Source organism: Macrobrachium rosenbergii, chromosome 5 (assembly GCF_040412425.1).
Source record: "Macrobrachium rosenbergii isolate ZJJX-2024 chromosome 5, ASM4041242v1, whole genome shotgun sequence".
Taxonomy (NCBI): domain Eukaryota; kingdom Metazoa; phylum Arthropoda; class Malacostraca; order Decapoda; family Palaemonidae; genus Macrobrachium; species Macrobrachium rosenbergii.
In genome coordinates, this window is record NC_089745.1 from 35,774,675 (window position 1) to 35,790,264 (window position 15,590).

The following is a 15,590-nucleotide window of genomic DNA, read 5'->3' on the forward strand; positions in this document are numbered from 1 at the left end:
TTTCACACATCCCCTATTTCCACTATATTTTTTTCTAACTGCATTTATTCAGTGTTAATACCTTTCTCATGATATTTTGTCATATTCTTATTTGCTCCTATGGAAATACAAACCTTTGCCTTTTTATATAGGAGTATCTTTTAGTGCAATCTGGAATTGGTTGTTGAAACTTGGTAACAAGGTAGTTAACTTACATAGAGGAGCACCCCTCACCCACCTTCTGTCACCTCTCACTTTTCTTTCAGCCTCTGTATGGTTTAGATGTGCTGCATTTGACTGTCCCAACTTTGGTTTTGAAGCTTGGATAAAGTAGCCTTCTCATTTTGTTTGATTGTGTTTGTTGTTTGTTTTTGTTGCCTTACTAGTTTTTTTTGCCTGATGGAGAAAAAACAGTATTCTTGTGGGTATGTCTCCCAAAATGTTAAGCCCACATACTTATTGGACTACTTTTAGAAGGAAGTTCTGTACTAGGGTTTCTCCTTGTAGGGGGTGTGCTGGTTTGGATTTACTCCAGTGGATTAGGTTTGGCAAGAGGAGGAAGGGCAAGAAGCTTTTGTTGGCTTTATTAGAGGGGAATACACCCCCCAGTGATGCCCCTGAATCTTCCATGTTCCTTTCTGTCTTCTTCAGTTCCTGTTCCACTGACCAGTAGTGCTACCCCTTCTAAGAGGGATAGTGCTAAGTTTTATTAGACCTGTGCATGCCTTGTTGTCTGAGAACTAAGGAGTTGCTCAGGGAAGTGCTCCCTCAGCAGCTGCCTTGTCCCCTATTTCATCTGCTTATTAGCTTCAGGTACTTGTAGGATGTTGTCTTTGGAGTGTCTGTGAAAGATTTGGATTACACTATATACTTCAGATAGTCTTTCACAGCATTCCTTGACAATCTGCTTTCCCATTTGGTACCTGTGCACTCTCCGAAACGTTCACAGTCTGAGTGCTGTCCTCAAGGAAGAGGTCTCCTTTGACTGATCTCTTCCTCCTTGCGTTTGTGAAGTTCTCCACATAGGCAGGAGGGTAGAGGGAGAAGCAGTGCATTGGCCCTTTCTTCCCCTCTGTTTAGTAGCTTGGTAGCTCGGTGGCTACAGAGTCTGGGAGCAGGAGGGGGTTCTGTTAGCAACTCTACTGGTCTCACAAGTCCTCTATAGCAAGGGAGTCACCATGATGTCCGTTTAGTCTAAAGAAGGTACAGCTACTGTCCAGGGGGTCTCGCATGAGAGTAACCTCTTGCCTACGAATAGTTAGGCATTGTTGGGCTTGTCACTGCTCTTTCCTAAGAGTAGTGTGAGGGCAACAATTGAGGTCAAGAGATCGGAATAACCAGATTGCCCTCCCAACCTTGTTGCATTCAAACCTTTGGGGTCAAAAGCATTTGTTGCTAAAGCCTTCTATATCTGGGTTGACAAAGAAACCTGCTCTTCCAAGACCCTGACAGGTAACCAAATCTTCTTAATCTAAGAAGAGTGAGGCATCTTCCCAGCCCTAACTCCACCTCCATCAGCAGCTGCCCTGAAAAAGGGAGAAGGGGGTTTTGCTGAAGATGGAGGCTCCCTTCTTCAGCTGCCACAAGTCTACCCTGTTTAACAGTAGCCTTATCCTTGTTGAGAAGGCCACTGGAGGCTGGAGAATGGTGATTGACATCTGTCTTTTGAATAAGTATTGCTGACCCAGTTCAAGATGGAAATGGAACAGCCGGTGCTTGAGTCAATCTGAGAGGCCAACTTCATACTTTTAGTAGATCTGAAGGATGCAAAAGTTTAAATATGTATGCTTTGTCTCCAACGCAGCTGTCTGCCAGTTCAGAGTGTTATGTTTCAGACTGGCAAATTGGCAGTGGTTCCTCAGGTGTTCAGCTTGGTGTTCACCTTGGTCTTAGCTTGGGCCCACTTGATGGGTATTCAGCTGTTGCAGTGTACTTAGATGATTGGTTATTCCTGGTGACTGTAGAGGTGTGGCTCCTTCAGGCCAGATATCTTCTTATCTTTTGTTACGATTTGGGATCATGATTAATTGGGGCAAATCTGATCTTGTTCCTAAGTAGCAGGCAAAGTACCTGTGCATGCTCATAGATTCGGCAGTGGTGAGAGCCCACCTGGTAGACTCTCAGGAGGTAAAGGAGGACTGAGGTTCGTGATTGGATGACAGATACTTCTTGGAACTCCTTAGATCCGGAAATGCTTCTGTTCTCAGATACATAGCAAGAGGGGTGAGGCACACATCTAAGAGGAGAGTTCATCTGTGTCAGTGTATTGGAAATGTAGGTTTGCTGTTAGCATTGCAAGCATTTTGGGAGCTGCTGAGAGGTCACTCTTTTGTGTTGATGAGTGACAACATGACAGTTGTGTCCTCTATCAGTAAGCATGGGGGCTGTGTCTCATTGTCAGGAACATTCCAGGCAGGCAGAACAACCTGGTAGATCAACTCAGTCAACAGGATCAAGTTTTAAAGGTGAAGTGGTCTATACTTCCTAGAGTAGCAGAGAGGCTGTTTGAATTGTTTGGGTTTCCCATCCTTAATCTTTTCACAATCAGTTTGTACAGATAGCTTTTGGTTTTCTGTTTCCCCATCCCAAACCCTTGGTGGTGATGGAAGATGCATTCCAACATCCCTGGAACAACCTGGACATTTATGCATTCCCACCATTAACCCCTTCTTTATTGAAAATTTGTTTTGGGGGTACACAGAGTACCACCATTCAAGACTATTGCATAGTAGTGGGGACATAAAGGTGGTATGCAAAAACAGGTATTATCCTACCTATGATGGGGTTAGGTTCCAAAAAACTAATTGTATGTTAGAAAAAACGTATCTCGAATATAGGCTAGCCTACACTAGGGTATGCAAAGAATACTCTATACATACATGGTATAGTAATTACTGTATTAATATCAGCTAATTCTGGAGGTTCATTCAGAGTGACTTATGGTAATTCAATACAAAGAGAAATTGAATAACAAACAAGAATTAACTTAGCCTACACTATGGTATATTGTATACATATACGGTAGTCTAGCCTACATTATACTGTACTCTATATTCACATATTAATATACAAACATCAACATAATGAATATGCATGTTTTCCATGGATCTTTTAAAATATTATGCTTTACTTCACTGTATCCATTAATATTTTATATATTCTTACATCGCTTTTGCATTATAAATTGCAATCTTAGCGATCAATGTTTTGGTTTGGAAATCGATTATGCAGTAAGTTTATTTCGCCATATTTAGCTCAGTTCATAACAAATACATCTCATTGTGAAATTAATTTGGCTATTTCTTTTCGTTGATAGATGACGTTGGCCGTTTGGGGGCATGTTTGTTTTGTGTAAAAAAATCAAGAATCCATTCGCTATTTTCACTTGATTTCATCATAATACAAGCTTTATGTATTTATTGTTTATTGGCATAAAAACAGCAGTAATGTATTCTTTCATGCCCAATAGTTTTGATTAAAATACTCTCTCTCCAATTTTAATTAAGGTCGAGTTTCATCCTTTTTGCCGATGTGCGATAATTTATAGTCATTAACAGCTTGATAATTGGTTTCTCAGTTTCAGCTACAACTTGCAGCTTAAATTTATCGGTATATTTCCTTGCCGATCTTTTATAGCGAATGAGGGTATAATGTAAAAATACTGTATATCAGTCCTATTGTACTTAACGTCATTTGTAACATAACTAGGGTAATTGTTTACTACCGTACAATGGTTGAAATACAAGCAAAACAGCTGTTGTTATCTGATTTGGTTATAAGCAAAACAACAGTTTCTTGTTTGGTTTTTCATGGCTGTATGCATTTATGCAAGAATATAACTTTACTAACAATACTTTTATCATTCTTTTTTACTTTTTTAACTAGAAGATGGGATAAAGAGATGGAGGAAAAGAAGTTGGTCTATTATAATTTGGTGTCTCTCACTGCCTGATTGTACGCTGCTGCCTGTGCTCACGGGAAATTTTAAAATGTAGAAATATTGTTGTATTGGTATTAATTGCTTAGCCCATCACAAAATCGAATTATCGTAAGGTGAATTATCGTAACTCGAGCACTACCTGTACTGCCAGCCTTTCCTTTCAGCTCTAGATCATGTATGATTTCGGTTTGAAGGGTTTGGAGCAAAACAAACAGTATTGGAGGTACTCGGAGTACCACCTCTATGATTTGAGTACCACCCTTTGAGACTGTCGCATGTTAACCAGGTACACGAAGGTGGTACGCACATACAACCAACCTTCCTTTTTAGTTTGTTATTACAGGCAGTCCCCAGGTTACATTGGGGCTTCTGTTTCGACGCCATGCTGTAATCCTGAAAAAGACATAAACTGGAACGTCTCAAGAAAAATGTATTAAAAGGAGAAATAAAGTGATGAAAGCCTTACCTTTAATCCTCTTGGTGTATTGTACAATATTTTATTTGCATTCTGATGTGGTGTGCATCCAAACACCTCCAAATTTGACCTTATATTGTAGTTGCATGTACTATTACTGTTCCATCGTGGCGTAAGACGATGACATAACCTCGTAACATCCGCTGTAACCCTGAACTGATTTTTTCATGAATATATTTGAAAAGCAATGTAAACTCAGGCCAGCTTAACCTGAGTCTGACAAAACCCGGGGACTGCCTATTTGTTTTTACAAGAATACAAACATTGTCTTTTATATAAAATATTCCTGGCTTGGTAACTGTCCTTAGTTTTTTTTTACGACTTTATGCATTTTGTTGATGATAAGAATCAGGTTGTAACTGAACAGTGGAGATGTGTCAGGGTGCTTGAAACGTGCTCGAGTTGTTCTTATGCATATGATTGTGTATTGTCCACTCTTTATGCCTTCTTCACGGGCTGCTCTGGAGATGATGATAGAGTATCTAAAATATGTGATGGTATAGGTTATCCTGTGTATTCCTTGTTCCTGGATCACTTAACTTTGTTTAAGGGGCCCTTTGCCTGTGGTGTTCTTGCTGCTTCTGCTCTTTAGGTCAGCTTTTAACCTTGCAGTCACTGTGGTGGTTCCTGTACTCCTGGTCATCTTCTGCAGCATATCTCAAACTTGTCCTTGGATGCTGCAGGAAACAAGATTGATATTCATGGTAGGAGCCAAGTGAAGGTGGAAGCATGCTTCTCCCTCATCCATCTTTTCGTTGAGCTCCTCCTCCTCCTCCTCCTCTTTCACCTTTTCATTGAATTCCTCATTCTCCTTTTGCACAATTACTGCTGCATATTATTTCCTCTTATAATAGGAAAAAGAACCAAATCCTGGAAAAAGGCTCACTGCGAGCCCGTAAGGTGTATTGAGTTACATTTAAGTTCATAAGTTAATGACTTTGACCAAGTGTAGCTTTATTGTTTTCAGCTCAAGCTACCCAAATCAAAAGTTCTATCAGACAGGTGTTTAAAAATAGAATGGCCAGCAAAGGACTCCCCCAAAGGAGAGAGACAAAACCCAGGAATATCAAATACGGGAACAAAATTGCTCCTAAAGCCAAAGTTTGAATCATCAGGTGTTGGAAACTTGGGGGACGCGTGGTGGGGGCCGGCATAAGACTTAGATTGAAAAGGTATGGGTCATGGTCATGATGGATACAATGAAGTCTAGGATTTTACTTGTGGTTTGAGAGAAACTGGCTGTGCTTATGCCTTTGGTCAAACCTACAGCTGACACTAATTGAAATCACAGACAGAGAGAGAGAGATCTACTCAGTCAGGACAGTAAGTGGTATGAATGTCATCATAGGTGTGGATATTACAGCCATAGAAAAGAGCAGAGACAGGTTGATGGTATACATGATGTACAGGATTCTAGATAGGGAAATAAGTGATAGAATGCTCTTATGGTCAGGAGTACCTGCTCATTTCTACTTAAGATTCAGAAACACCATAGGTTATTTGTAAGTTATCTCATCAAGTACTCCTCACTTGGACAGTAAGGATTGTACTAATTTAGTCCTTTATTATTTCACATGGAAAGTACTTCATCCCCAAAAATTGGAGTCTAACTAGAGTAAAGTGTCCTTTTATCATTAAGTAACACTGGCCTTCTAAAGTTGGTTGGCTAACTTGAAGCAAAATTGGTGAGGTTTTATGATCTTTTTTATAAATACCTCTTTGAAAAATTAACTGTGCTGAGGTAATGGTCTTAGTGATATTTACTTCAGAAATCTAAGATTTTAAACCAATCAGTAATTAATCCAGTCTCCCTTCTGTGGTTATTATTAGATAAATTTAATGACAGCCAGTAGATAACATCAATTCCAAGTGTTGTTTTTCATCTTGATAATATATTTTAGTAAATAAGTTTAAACCATCATATTCAAGATTAGTGTTGAATGTGTGTGTAGAAGATGAAGGATAGTTACTAGGACTAATTTATTATAACTGGTCTTTGTCAAGGAAACTTAGAATAATGAGAATAATAGTTTGTCTTCATTGTGGTTAAGTTCAGTTTAACTTTCAAATTTGTGAAATATTTTCAGACTAGGGAGAAAGAAAAAAGGAGTAAGGTTAACAAATCAGCAGGAGTTCTCTCGGAGCATATCCGTCCCAGCTGACAGAAGTATTAGGCATGGTGAAAAACCTCGGTTGGCTAGTTCTCCCGATGATGGGTAAGTTAAATGAACTGAATTGTAATCATGCATAATTAATTCAATGGTTAAGAATAATTTTTTTAACTTCATGGAATACTTTACTCTATGTTATCTTAGTTTTCAAATAATTCTTTTACAGTAACAGTTGAATATTCTGTAGATTCTTTTTGTGCATTTTTGATTGAAGATGATGTCACATGTTTTTTACTTTCCATAAATATGGTTTTTTATTTAATCAACAAATAAAATAAAGGATATTAAAACAGCATTGTAGCAAGATTCTTGGAAGCAAGTTGACTTGGTCTTATATGTCAATGACTGTAGATTATCTATTTAGATGCATTGCAGTGTATACTATGCTATTCCCCCCCCCCCCCCTTGAGTATTGACAGAAAATGTAGGAATGAAAAACTTTTGCCCCTTGAGAGTAGAGTTTGACAGTATGTACATGATTGATCTGAAAATTGTAGATGATACACAAATAGATAGTACAAATGCTTGTTTGATTTTTGATAGCTGTTCAATTTAGGAAATGATGTTGTCAGCTTAAAAACAGGTTCTTGGCTGTCTTATGAGTAGGTCATGCTTGTGGACTTTTAGAATCACAGTGGATTGTCTGCATATAAATACCCATAATTATGACAAACAGTCAGCTTGTCTGTCTGTAGAGGATGGCTTTACAATTGCTATTATAAAGTTGTTAAGCCAGACCATTGCCACATTTTAGATTATGCAAGGGGCAGCCTGATGGATTTAGATGAGAGATGGAGATTGCACCTGCGTGAAGATTAATAAGTTGGGAAAAGATCAAGGGGATACAGCTAAGGACCTTAATTACTTTTAATATATATACATCTATTGTCAGCACTGTCAAAAGTTCATTGAACAATGACACAGTGGGTGGTACCCATGCTGGAATGCAACATGGACTTCACCATGTTGTATGTTATTCACTCTCATCGTATTATTACTTGGCATTCTGTAGCTGGTGAGGTATTAGACTTTCTAGTGCTCCTTTGTAAACATTACCTTGACATTGAATTGCTTTGAAAACATGGGTAATGAGAAACGTCAAAATATCAAACAAGTGTTAGTTTATTTTGTTTTTTTTCAATTTGAGATCATGTATAGATTTTTTCTTACATTTTTATATCCTGTAAGATTTTTGATCTTGAAAATATGTTAGAACTATAATAAAAGACTGAGGCAACTCTCACTCAGCTATATCTTTTACATATAGAATATTCCTGAGTATCATGGTATACAGTGTTACCCTGCCATAGTGAAATCTAATCAGTTGTAGCGTACGTGATGTATTGATAATACAACAGTGCAGTTCATTAGCAAGCGCATGTTTTGTAGTTTTCCTGCATGACTCTCAGACTTGTTATTCAAGTAGTATCAAAGTACTAAAAGTTGAGCGCAATGCTGTAGTAATTACCGAATAGGATGTTTCATTTAGTGCAATATATATATTTATAAGCCAGGATTGCATCATATTTAGTCATGTTTTCCATTCTTTGAACAGAGGCATCTTTTTAACTGTGATCGAAGAGTCAGTCAGTCCTCCAAAATTTGAGTTAAATGGGTGAGACCATTTGGTAAATTGGCCCTTCACTAACTTCCAAAATTTTTTACATAATTTTCAATTTTCATTTTTGTTCTTGATAGGTTTTTAATTTTCTACATTTTTGTCCAATTTTTTATGCATTTTGTGCATTCAAAATTATATTACTCTATGAAAATGGTGTGTAAAATTAATTTTTGTTTTGTTTTCCAAGTTATGGAGTCCAGTTAGTTACTCAAAAGCATTCTGTCACTTATCATAATTTGTAGGTAAAATACAATTAAAAATGATTAGTTTGAATTTAGTAAAGAGGAACATTAACATATATAACGAAAACACAAAAAACACAAGCCACAATTAATGTATATGTGGACTTGGATCTTAGACCAGTTAGTAGTTTAAAGTTAACTTTTAAAAAGTGCTTAACCATCACTTTATGTAAGTTGTATTTAGCTTTTATACAGAAATAAAAAAAATACATTTAATAATGGACACCATAAATACAACTGTATACAGTATATGTTGGAAAGGAAATATTACTTGATGGTGCCTCCTGCACTTTATGAAAATACTTTATTGGGATTAACAGGTGCAAGTGATGTGAACACAAGAAATTTTTAAATTTTGAGTTCATATCCAAGGAGGTAGATGGAAGAAACCACTGGTGTATTGATATTTTGAATCGTAAAATATGCTCCTGACCTTTTGTTTTTTGTTTGTACGTTTTGAGATTGAGGAATTGTTTATTGTTACTATATAGTTGCTTTTCTCTGCTGAATGAGCTTTGTTGATTAGTGAATATGCCTTTGTGTTAAAACTTAACTGCTGAAACTGCATGATAACATACTTTTATATTGTTTTCTGTCTTATTTGCCATGTTTTAATAGTATGCTAACAGTGTCTACTAAATACAAAAGATAATTCATGTCTGATTAGACTTCTGCAGGCTTCTTACCTTTAAAACTTAAATCATGATCAACCATTTTCACTAATACTAATGTCTAATTCTACAGTAGATAAGGTTTATTAGGATGCTGTCATTTATTTTATGATAATAATAATTCAGAATGTTTTATTTATGTGAAGCTTTACTCTTTTGATAATTTTATGATTGATATACTGTATAGTTGCTTACATAAGGTTTTAAAGAAACTAGGTTAGCCTTCTCAGAATTAATGCTTTGGTTGATAAATTTTTGTTTCATCACAACCATCTCAGATCTATATCCCCACATTTCTGGTGTTCCAATGACCCAAGCTCAAATCTTGTCAAACAAACAGAAGAAAAAAAGAAGAAGAAGAAGAAGAAGAAGGTAGTTTCTTGGTGCATGCACCACATAGACCATCATGTACCCCATCAATCACTTCTCATTCTTTGCCAGTCTGTAGGGCTGTTGACAACTCCATACAGAATCTCAAAGTTAATCCATTACTACTACTGGATTGCCGTTTTCTCATTAGTTACAAACCAATTTTTATTTGGTTTTATCTTTTTTCCCTTCTCTCCTTTCAGCAAGTACTTAAAATGTGATTCGTACACCCTAGCTGGTTTTTACCCCTGGATATTGGGGTTCATGGTGTGGTTTACTCTGAGCTGCAAAATTATGCCTCTTTGCAGTCAATATCAGTATTCTGGTGTTTTTCAAAGGTTTCTGTATAATTCAGTTTAGTTTCTTCTTAACTCGACAGATTTTCATTATTTATTGAATGTGTCTGTGTCTGGAAAAATTGAAATTCATATTTACTGTACTGCAGTACTGTATATGTTTTCAGCCAGTGATATAAGATAGCATAAACTCTGTAGCTTACAACAGGTGTAAGGATTTTTTAAATTTTCATATACCATAATGAGGAGAGTAATATAAGAAAGTATATCAGTAAATATAGTATACTATTTGTTTAAAGCCAATAATATAAGATAGCATAAACTCGCTAGCTAACTACAGGTGTAATGATTTTTGAAATTTTCGTATGCCATACTGTACACACAAAGACTTGGATGAAATGTTTGTTAGGTTTTTAATGTGGGGATCCCAAAATGTGAGTATGTAGTAGCCACTTTGTATAAGATCATTGGACAGATACGCATGCTCGCTCTTATGTAGAGCATATGGTGTTTCTTTTATTATCATCATGCCTGCATCTTTTGTTGAATTCATTGCAGTTTGCAAGATCCTCCTTAAAAGTTGACATTATTGTTACATACCCAATTAGGATAGGAATTATTATGAAAGTCATTGTTATTAAAAACAAGAAAAAGAGCTGCTATATATACAAACTCAGAACATTTCAGCTTGCCTTGCTTCAACAGTTGTAGCCTTCAAAAGATAGTGTAAGTATTTTGCATGCCACCCACTCCTGATGTAATAAATACGTTGTTTCACAGCATTACTCATTTAAGGAAAGTGTAAAGAAAAAATATAGTCAGTATGTTGAGTGTATAAAAAATGTGTGTGATAGTAGCAAATGTGATGATAGGCAGAGTAACATTGTTAGAAAGCATTGATAGGTCATCTAAAAATTGTATAACTGATGTTGTCATGTATTATTTGTAGGGCTTTGTATTCAGATATATATAACATTATGCACTCAATAAAGTAAGTTTATTTCACAAAATTTGCACTTAACATTATGAAGAATGTTAAGGTTAAATCAGTCAGTTATGAACTGTTGGATGACAAGTACAGTCCGACCTCCTTACACCGATACCCTTGGGACCAGGCCACTGCCTAACCACAGAAAATCCTGGATGACAGAAATCACCCCTGAAAAACCCTTATGTAAACAAAGTCTTGCCAGTTCATTCCATATATATATCTGTGTTATCAAAAGCATAGCAGATCTTATGAATAATCACTGTCATTCTTTAGGTATAGTTCCTTATGAAAAATCTGGCCTGCTCCATCAGCTTACACCTTCACTACATCAGAGCTTAAACCACTTTATAAGCACACTGTCGAATTCTGATCTGGCTTTAGTCGGCAAAAACCTAAAAATTTGCTGCATTTATTTCTTAAACCTGCACATGTGAGAGCGAGAGGGAGAGAGTCAAACAATACAGATGTATGAAGAATAATGATAATTGTAATAAAACAGTTATCTTATGTACTGTATGCAGTTATAATATTATTATTATGTCATATTATTGTCATATCATTATTGTATTATAATTTATGAACAGAGATCAGGTGCCATTTGCATTGTGGTAATGTTTACATTCTTAAAATCATCACCGGATTGAGTTTTACTGACATCTTCACAGCCATTAGTTGCTAAATGAAATGCGTTTTGGAGATTGGTTCTTTTCGTAAATTATCAAAGATGGTAAGATGGTTTAAAAATGCAACTTACTTCAATTATAAATGTAGAAAATTAAATGAAGTAAAGGCATGATTTTGCCAGTATCGGATGTTGCCTCTTCCAAAATGTTTTGTGGTCTGCACATTATTCATTTCTTCAGCCACAGCTGCAACCATAAATTTAGTGGCATACTTTCATAACATTTTGCTCTCCATTGCATAAAGGATGAATAAAGATTGATTTTATTTTTATTTATGGAAGTCACAAAGTTGATAAGCCTGATTTAATGTATGAAGATTTGCATTTAACCTAATGAACTTTTACTTCTAGGCCTAATTATTAGTTGAAAGCTAACTCAAATATACTGCAATATGCACTATCAGTGGTATCTAATTTATTGATTGATTGATTTGTGGTTATTAAAACCAAAACTGAGACAGACATATAAAGCCAAGCCAGTGTAATCTACTGAAAATATATCTCACACTAAACACAATGCGTGTAATGAAATCATGTTTTTGGAAAAAATTTTAGTGATCGGATGACACGAGATCGGATGATACATGAGTGTATATAATTACAGTTCTTTTGTATGCTGTATATTTTAAGAGTTTCACAGAATGTTATCGTTGGAAATAAACTGTTTCAGTTCTGAAATAAAAAAAAAAAAATCTAAAAACTGAAATGATAATGGCGGCTGATTCAAAAAAGTCCTGGGTCATGGGAGTTGCCAGACCATGGAGTACCCGATGTAAGAGGTCGGATTGTACATCAATCAGTTTTACATCACCATTGTTATATTTGTTTTATAGAGGCATTATTTATGTTTAAGATTGCATTAATTTCTTATACGTATATGTGGTAACATTTATATTAAAAAATATTTTTAGCATTGCATGCATATGATGATATAAATAATTAAGAACTACATCACTATAAGGTGAAAATTTATTCTTAAAGAAAGGAAAAGAATTTTTTCTGATATAACTATGAAAATTGATTCCTTTTACAAGGAATAAAATAATTGAGCCTTGGCAATAGTTTAGCTCACTAGATTATTCTGCTGAGAAATTTTTTCCTCTGGACTTAGACATGTCCAATAAATAATGAAACGAGTTGAGTTAAGGTGTGTTAAGTTGAGGCACTACTTTTATGAGTACATGTATGAATGTCAATAAAGTTCATGAAACAGAATATTAATTCTGATAGGTTTAATTCTGTATTTAAACAGGCTTAGCCTTTCTTTAAATTTGGATTCAAAACTATTTGCTCTTGATAAACTTTCCTGCAGTAGAACAAGCAGTATGCAGGTTATGTATATGTATGGATATATTTTTATTGGAATTTAAAATAGAAATCCATCCAAAACTGATGCTTAATTGTTGAGTGTTTGGTCAATATATTTGTGTCCTTGCTATGTGTTGATATTGTAAATCATTCAAGTGGTATGCTCTTATTCTTCTGGCAACATTAGAGTTGCTCCTGCATTAATTTTCCTGTCTTTTCCCCCAAGGAAGTGTTTCCCGTGCATTTCTCTTGCTCCTCAGTTTTAGCCCTAGTATTAACAGTTGAGTCTACATTATATTTATGTAGTTAAAGTTGTTAAATACAAAGAATTTAGACAAGCATTTTATGTTGTGTTGATGCTGAAAAGGAGATACATATCTTGTAGTTTCCATGACAGTAATGTAGTAGAGTAACCTGTATTCTTTTAGATCTTTTAGGGCAATACAAGATTGTTTATTCTTTTGTTTATTATGCAGTAATATAGTGCATAATAAACTTTATTTTATTGTTTTTGTACTGAATACTCTAATATTCGTAAAGTATTTTACGTAACCAATTGCTCTGACAGCTTCAGGATGAGAACAGTATTTGTTGACCTTATGTTTGCAAAATCTTTTAATTACATTTTAACATCTGTTTTTCAGTGTTCTTTTACATTAGTGTACTGTATTTATTTTGAATGTTTAATTTATGCAACCCATTTCATATGTCTTACAAGTAGATTTTATATCTGTCTTGCAACAATGTTAATACTTCCTTATTGCTTGTAATTCATAAGCCAGCCTTATATAAGCCTCTGCCTACCTCTTGCCACACTCTTGAGAATGTCTTTGATGTTCTCCAAGTGTCCTAGCCATATGCTCGTAAGTTGTTTGGCAGCATGAGTGTGATAGATGCCTCTCTGTGTTGTAGCTTAGAGTTCGGGTATGGTTATGGCTCTCGATGCAACACTGCTGGCAGTCCCAGCGTCTCCCCAGCCTCTCCCTCCTCATACCTCTCGTCTCTCTCATATACCAGGTAAACTACCCTTATTACCCAGTTTGTATAACATTTAATGGTCCTTTTTTCATTTGTGCATCTTTATAAGCTTTCCATTGATTTTTAACATTTAATTAGATACTGAATTTACCTTTTTGGACTAATGGTTTTTAAAGCAACCCTTGAAGTTGGTACTGTAGATGGATTCAGTAAACTTTTTATGCTAAAAGCAAGCTAACATTTTCACATATATTTTCAGGTTAAGTTTGTTTTGAATTTGATAGGTGCTTGTTGCTTATGAGATTCTATACAGAGAGAGAACTGATAAAAATCTTAATGAAATCAGTATTATCTTTGAAGGTGATCAGGACGTTGGTGAAATTTTTTTTGTCCAATAAGTGTTCTGAAACATGTACTGTGATGTTTATTGTGCATTTTGAGTATGTACTGATAGTTTATTTTGAATTCCATGTTTATCTTGTCCCAAAACAGTGAACTGAAATTCAAACCATAATCTTCCAGAAATTTCTGGAAAGATTGACCAAAGAGAGTTTGTTTTATCACAGCCCCTTCAATCATGTACCTGTATGTGCCATCATTCCTCTTCTTATATGCCCCCAGACTAGACTGTCTTTTGTCTGACAGACAGATGGTAATTTCACACTGCATGTGCCACCTGGATCTTCAGGTACCTATTGTTTTGAAGAATCATTGTATAAGGGCCTAATATAAAAGCCTCGAAAATATCAGGCCTCACCATGAGTTGAGGTTTACTGGAAGGGAAAAAATCCATACAGTTGGAGTTTATGATGTGTAAGCATATGGACAGGTTATAGCAGGAATGCTAAGTTACCAGAAATAATCAAAATGGTGATAAAATCACAGTGGAAAGGGAGTAGTTAGGCACAAAATTTATAAATTTAGAAAGACTGTATACAATCTTGCAGCTGACAGAGTAAAGGTTTGTGTGTAAAGCATATACAGTATAAATCTTTGTATGCTGAAAGGTTACCACAAGCCTAACAGCCTAATGCAAAAATATAAAGAATAATTATTCTTTCCCATGTAGTTAGTTAATTTTTAATGGTATAGCTGTGCAGTAATTTGTAATGGCATCAGAATGTGAATTGAAAGAAGAAATATAAATTCACAAAAAACTCATATATTATAATCAAAACAGTGGTTGCTGCTACCAGTCTATGTTCAGCAGCAGGTCTGTGACATCATCAGTGACTTCCATATAACCAGGTAACATCTACATACAGGCGGTCCCGGTTTACGGGGTTCCGTTCTTACCAAGGTCAGTAATCCGAAAATCGTCTTGAACATCGTCGAAAATCGTCAAAAATCATAAGAAAACCTTCTTTTAATCATTGAAAACGATGTAAACTGCATTATTATTGTTTTACATCAAAAAACCTTCAAATTATGATTATTCTGCCAGGCCATATTTCTTTCATCATTCGGAACACGTAAGCCAGGAAATAATTTCTGATGAATATATTTGAAAAGCGTCAGAACCTCGAACGTTAAAGCCGGAACCGTCGTAAACCGGGGACTGCCTGTATCTTGTTTGTCACTTCATCATAAGTTGTATTTCAACAGAGATCTTTCACATTCACAATTGATCCCTGATCCCCTTTACCTGCCGAGAGCAACCAGATTCGCTGAACAGCAGCACCAGTATGCTGTGAATGTGCCTCACTGTCGAATTTCTCAGTCCCAGAGGTCCTTTATTCCTCACACCTTTGGACTGTGGAACAGCCTCCCAGAGGGTGTTGTGCAATTCGAACTTCAGAAGTTCAAGCGTAGATGCAATGCATTACTACCCTAATACTATTGTCCTTGCATTTTTATACATTTTTAT

The 15,590-nt window shown here is 35.8% G+C and overlaps 1 protein-coding gene across 11 annotated transcripts in view; it reads left to right on the plus strand.

The window, feature by feature from the left end:
* Positions 1-15,590, plus strand: part of Ask1 (apoptotic signal-regulating kinase 1) — a 219,560-nt gene that overhangs the window by 58,238 nt on the left and 145,732 nt on the right. For 3 of the 11 annotated variants that reach the window (XM_067103966.1, XM_067103971.1, XM_067103967.1), the window contains exons 18-20: positions 6,482-6,610; positions 8,121-8,180; positions 13,658-13,762. In XM_067103966.1, the coding sequence (XP_066960067.1) occupies positions 6,482-6,610; positions 8,121-8,180; positions 13,658-13,762 (294 nt within the window). The remainder of the gene's footprint in view (positions 1-6,481; positions 6,611-8,120; positions 8,181-13,657; positions 13,763-15,590) is intronic. The other 8 variants (XM_067103970.1, XM_067103975.1, XM_067103976.1 and 5 more) reach the window with 3 other exon arrangements.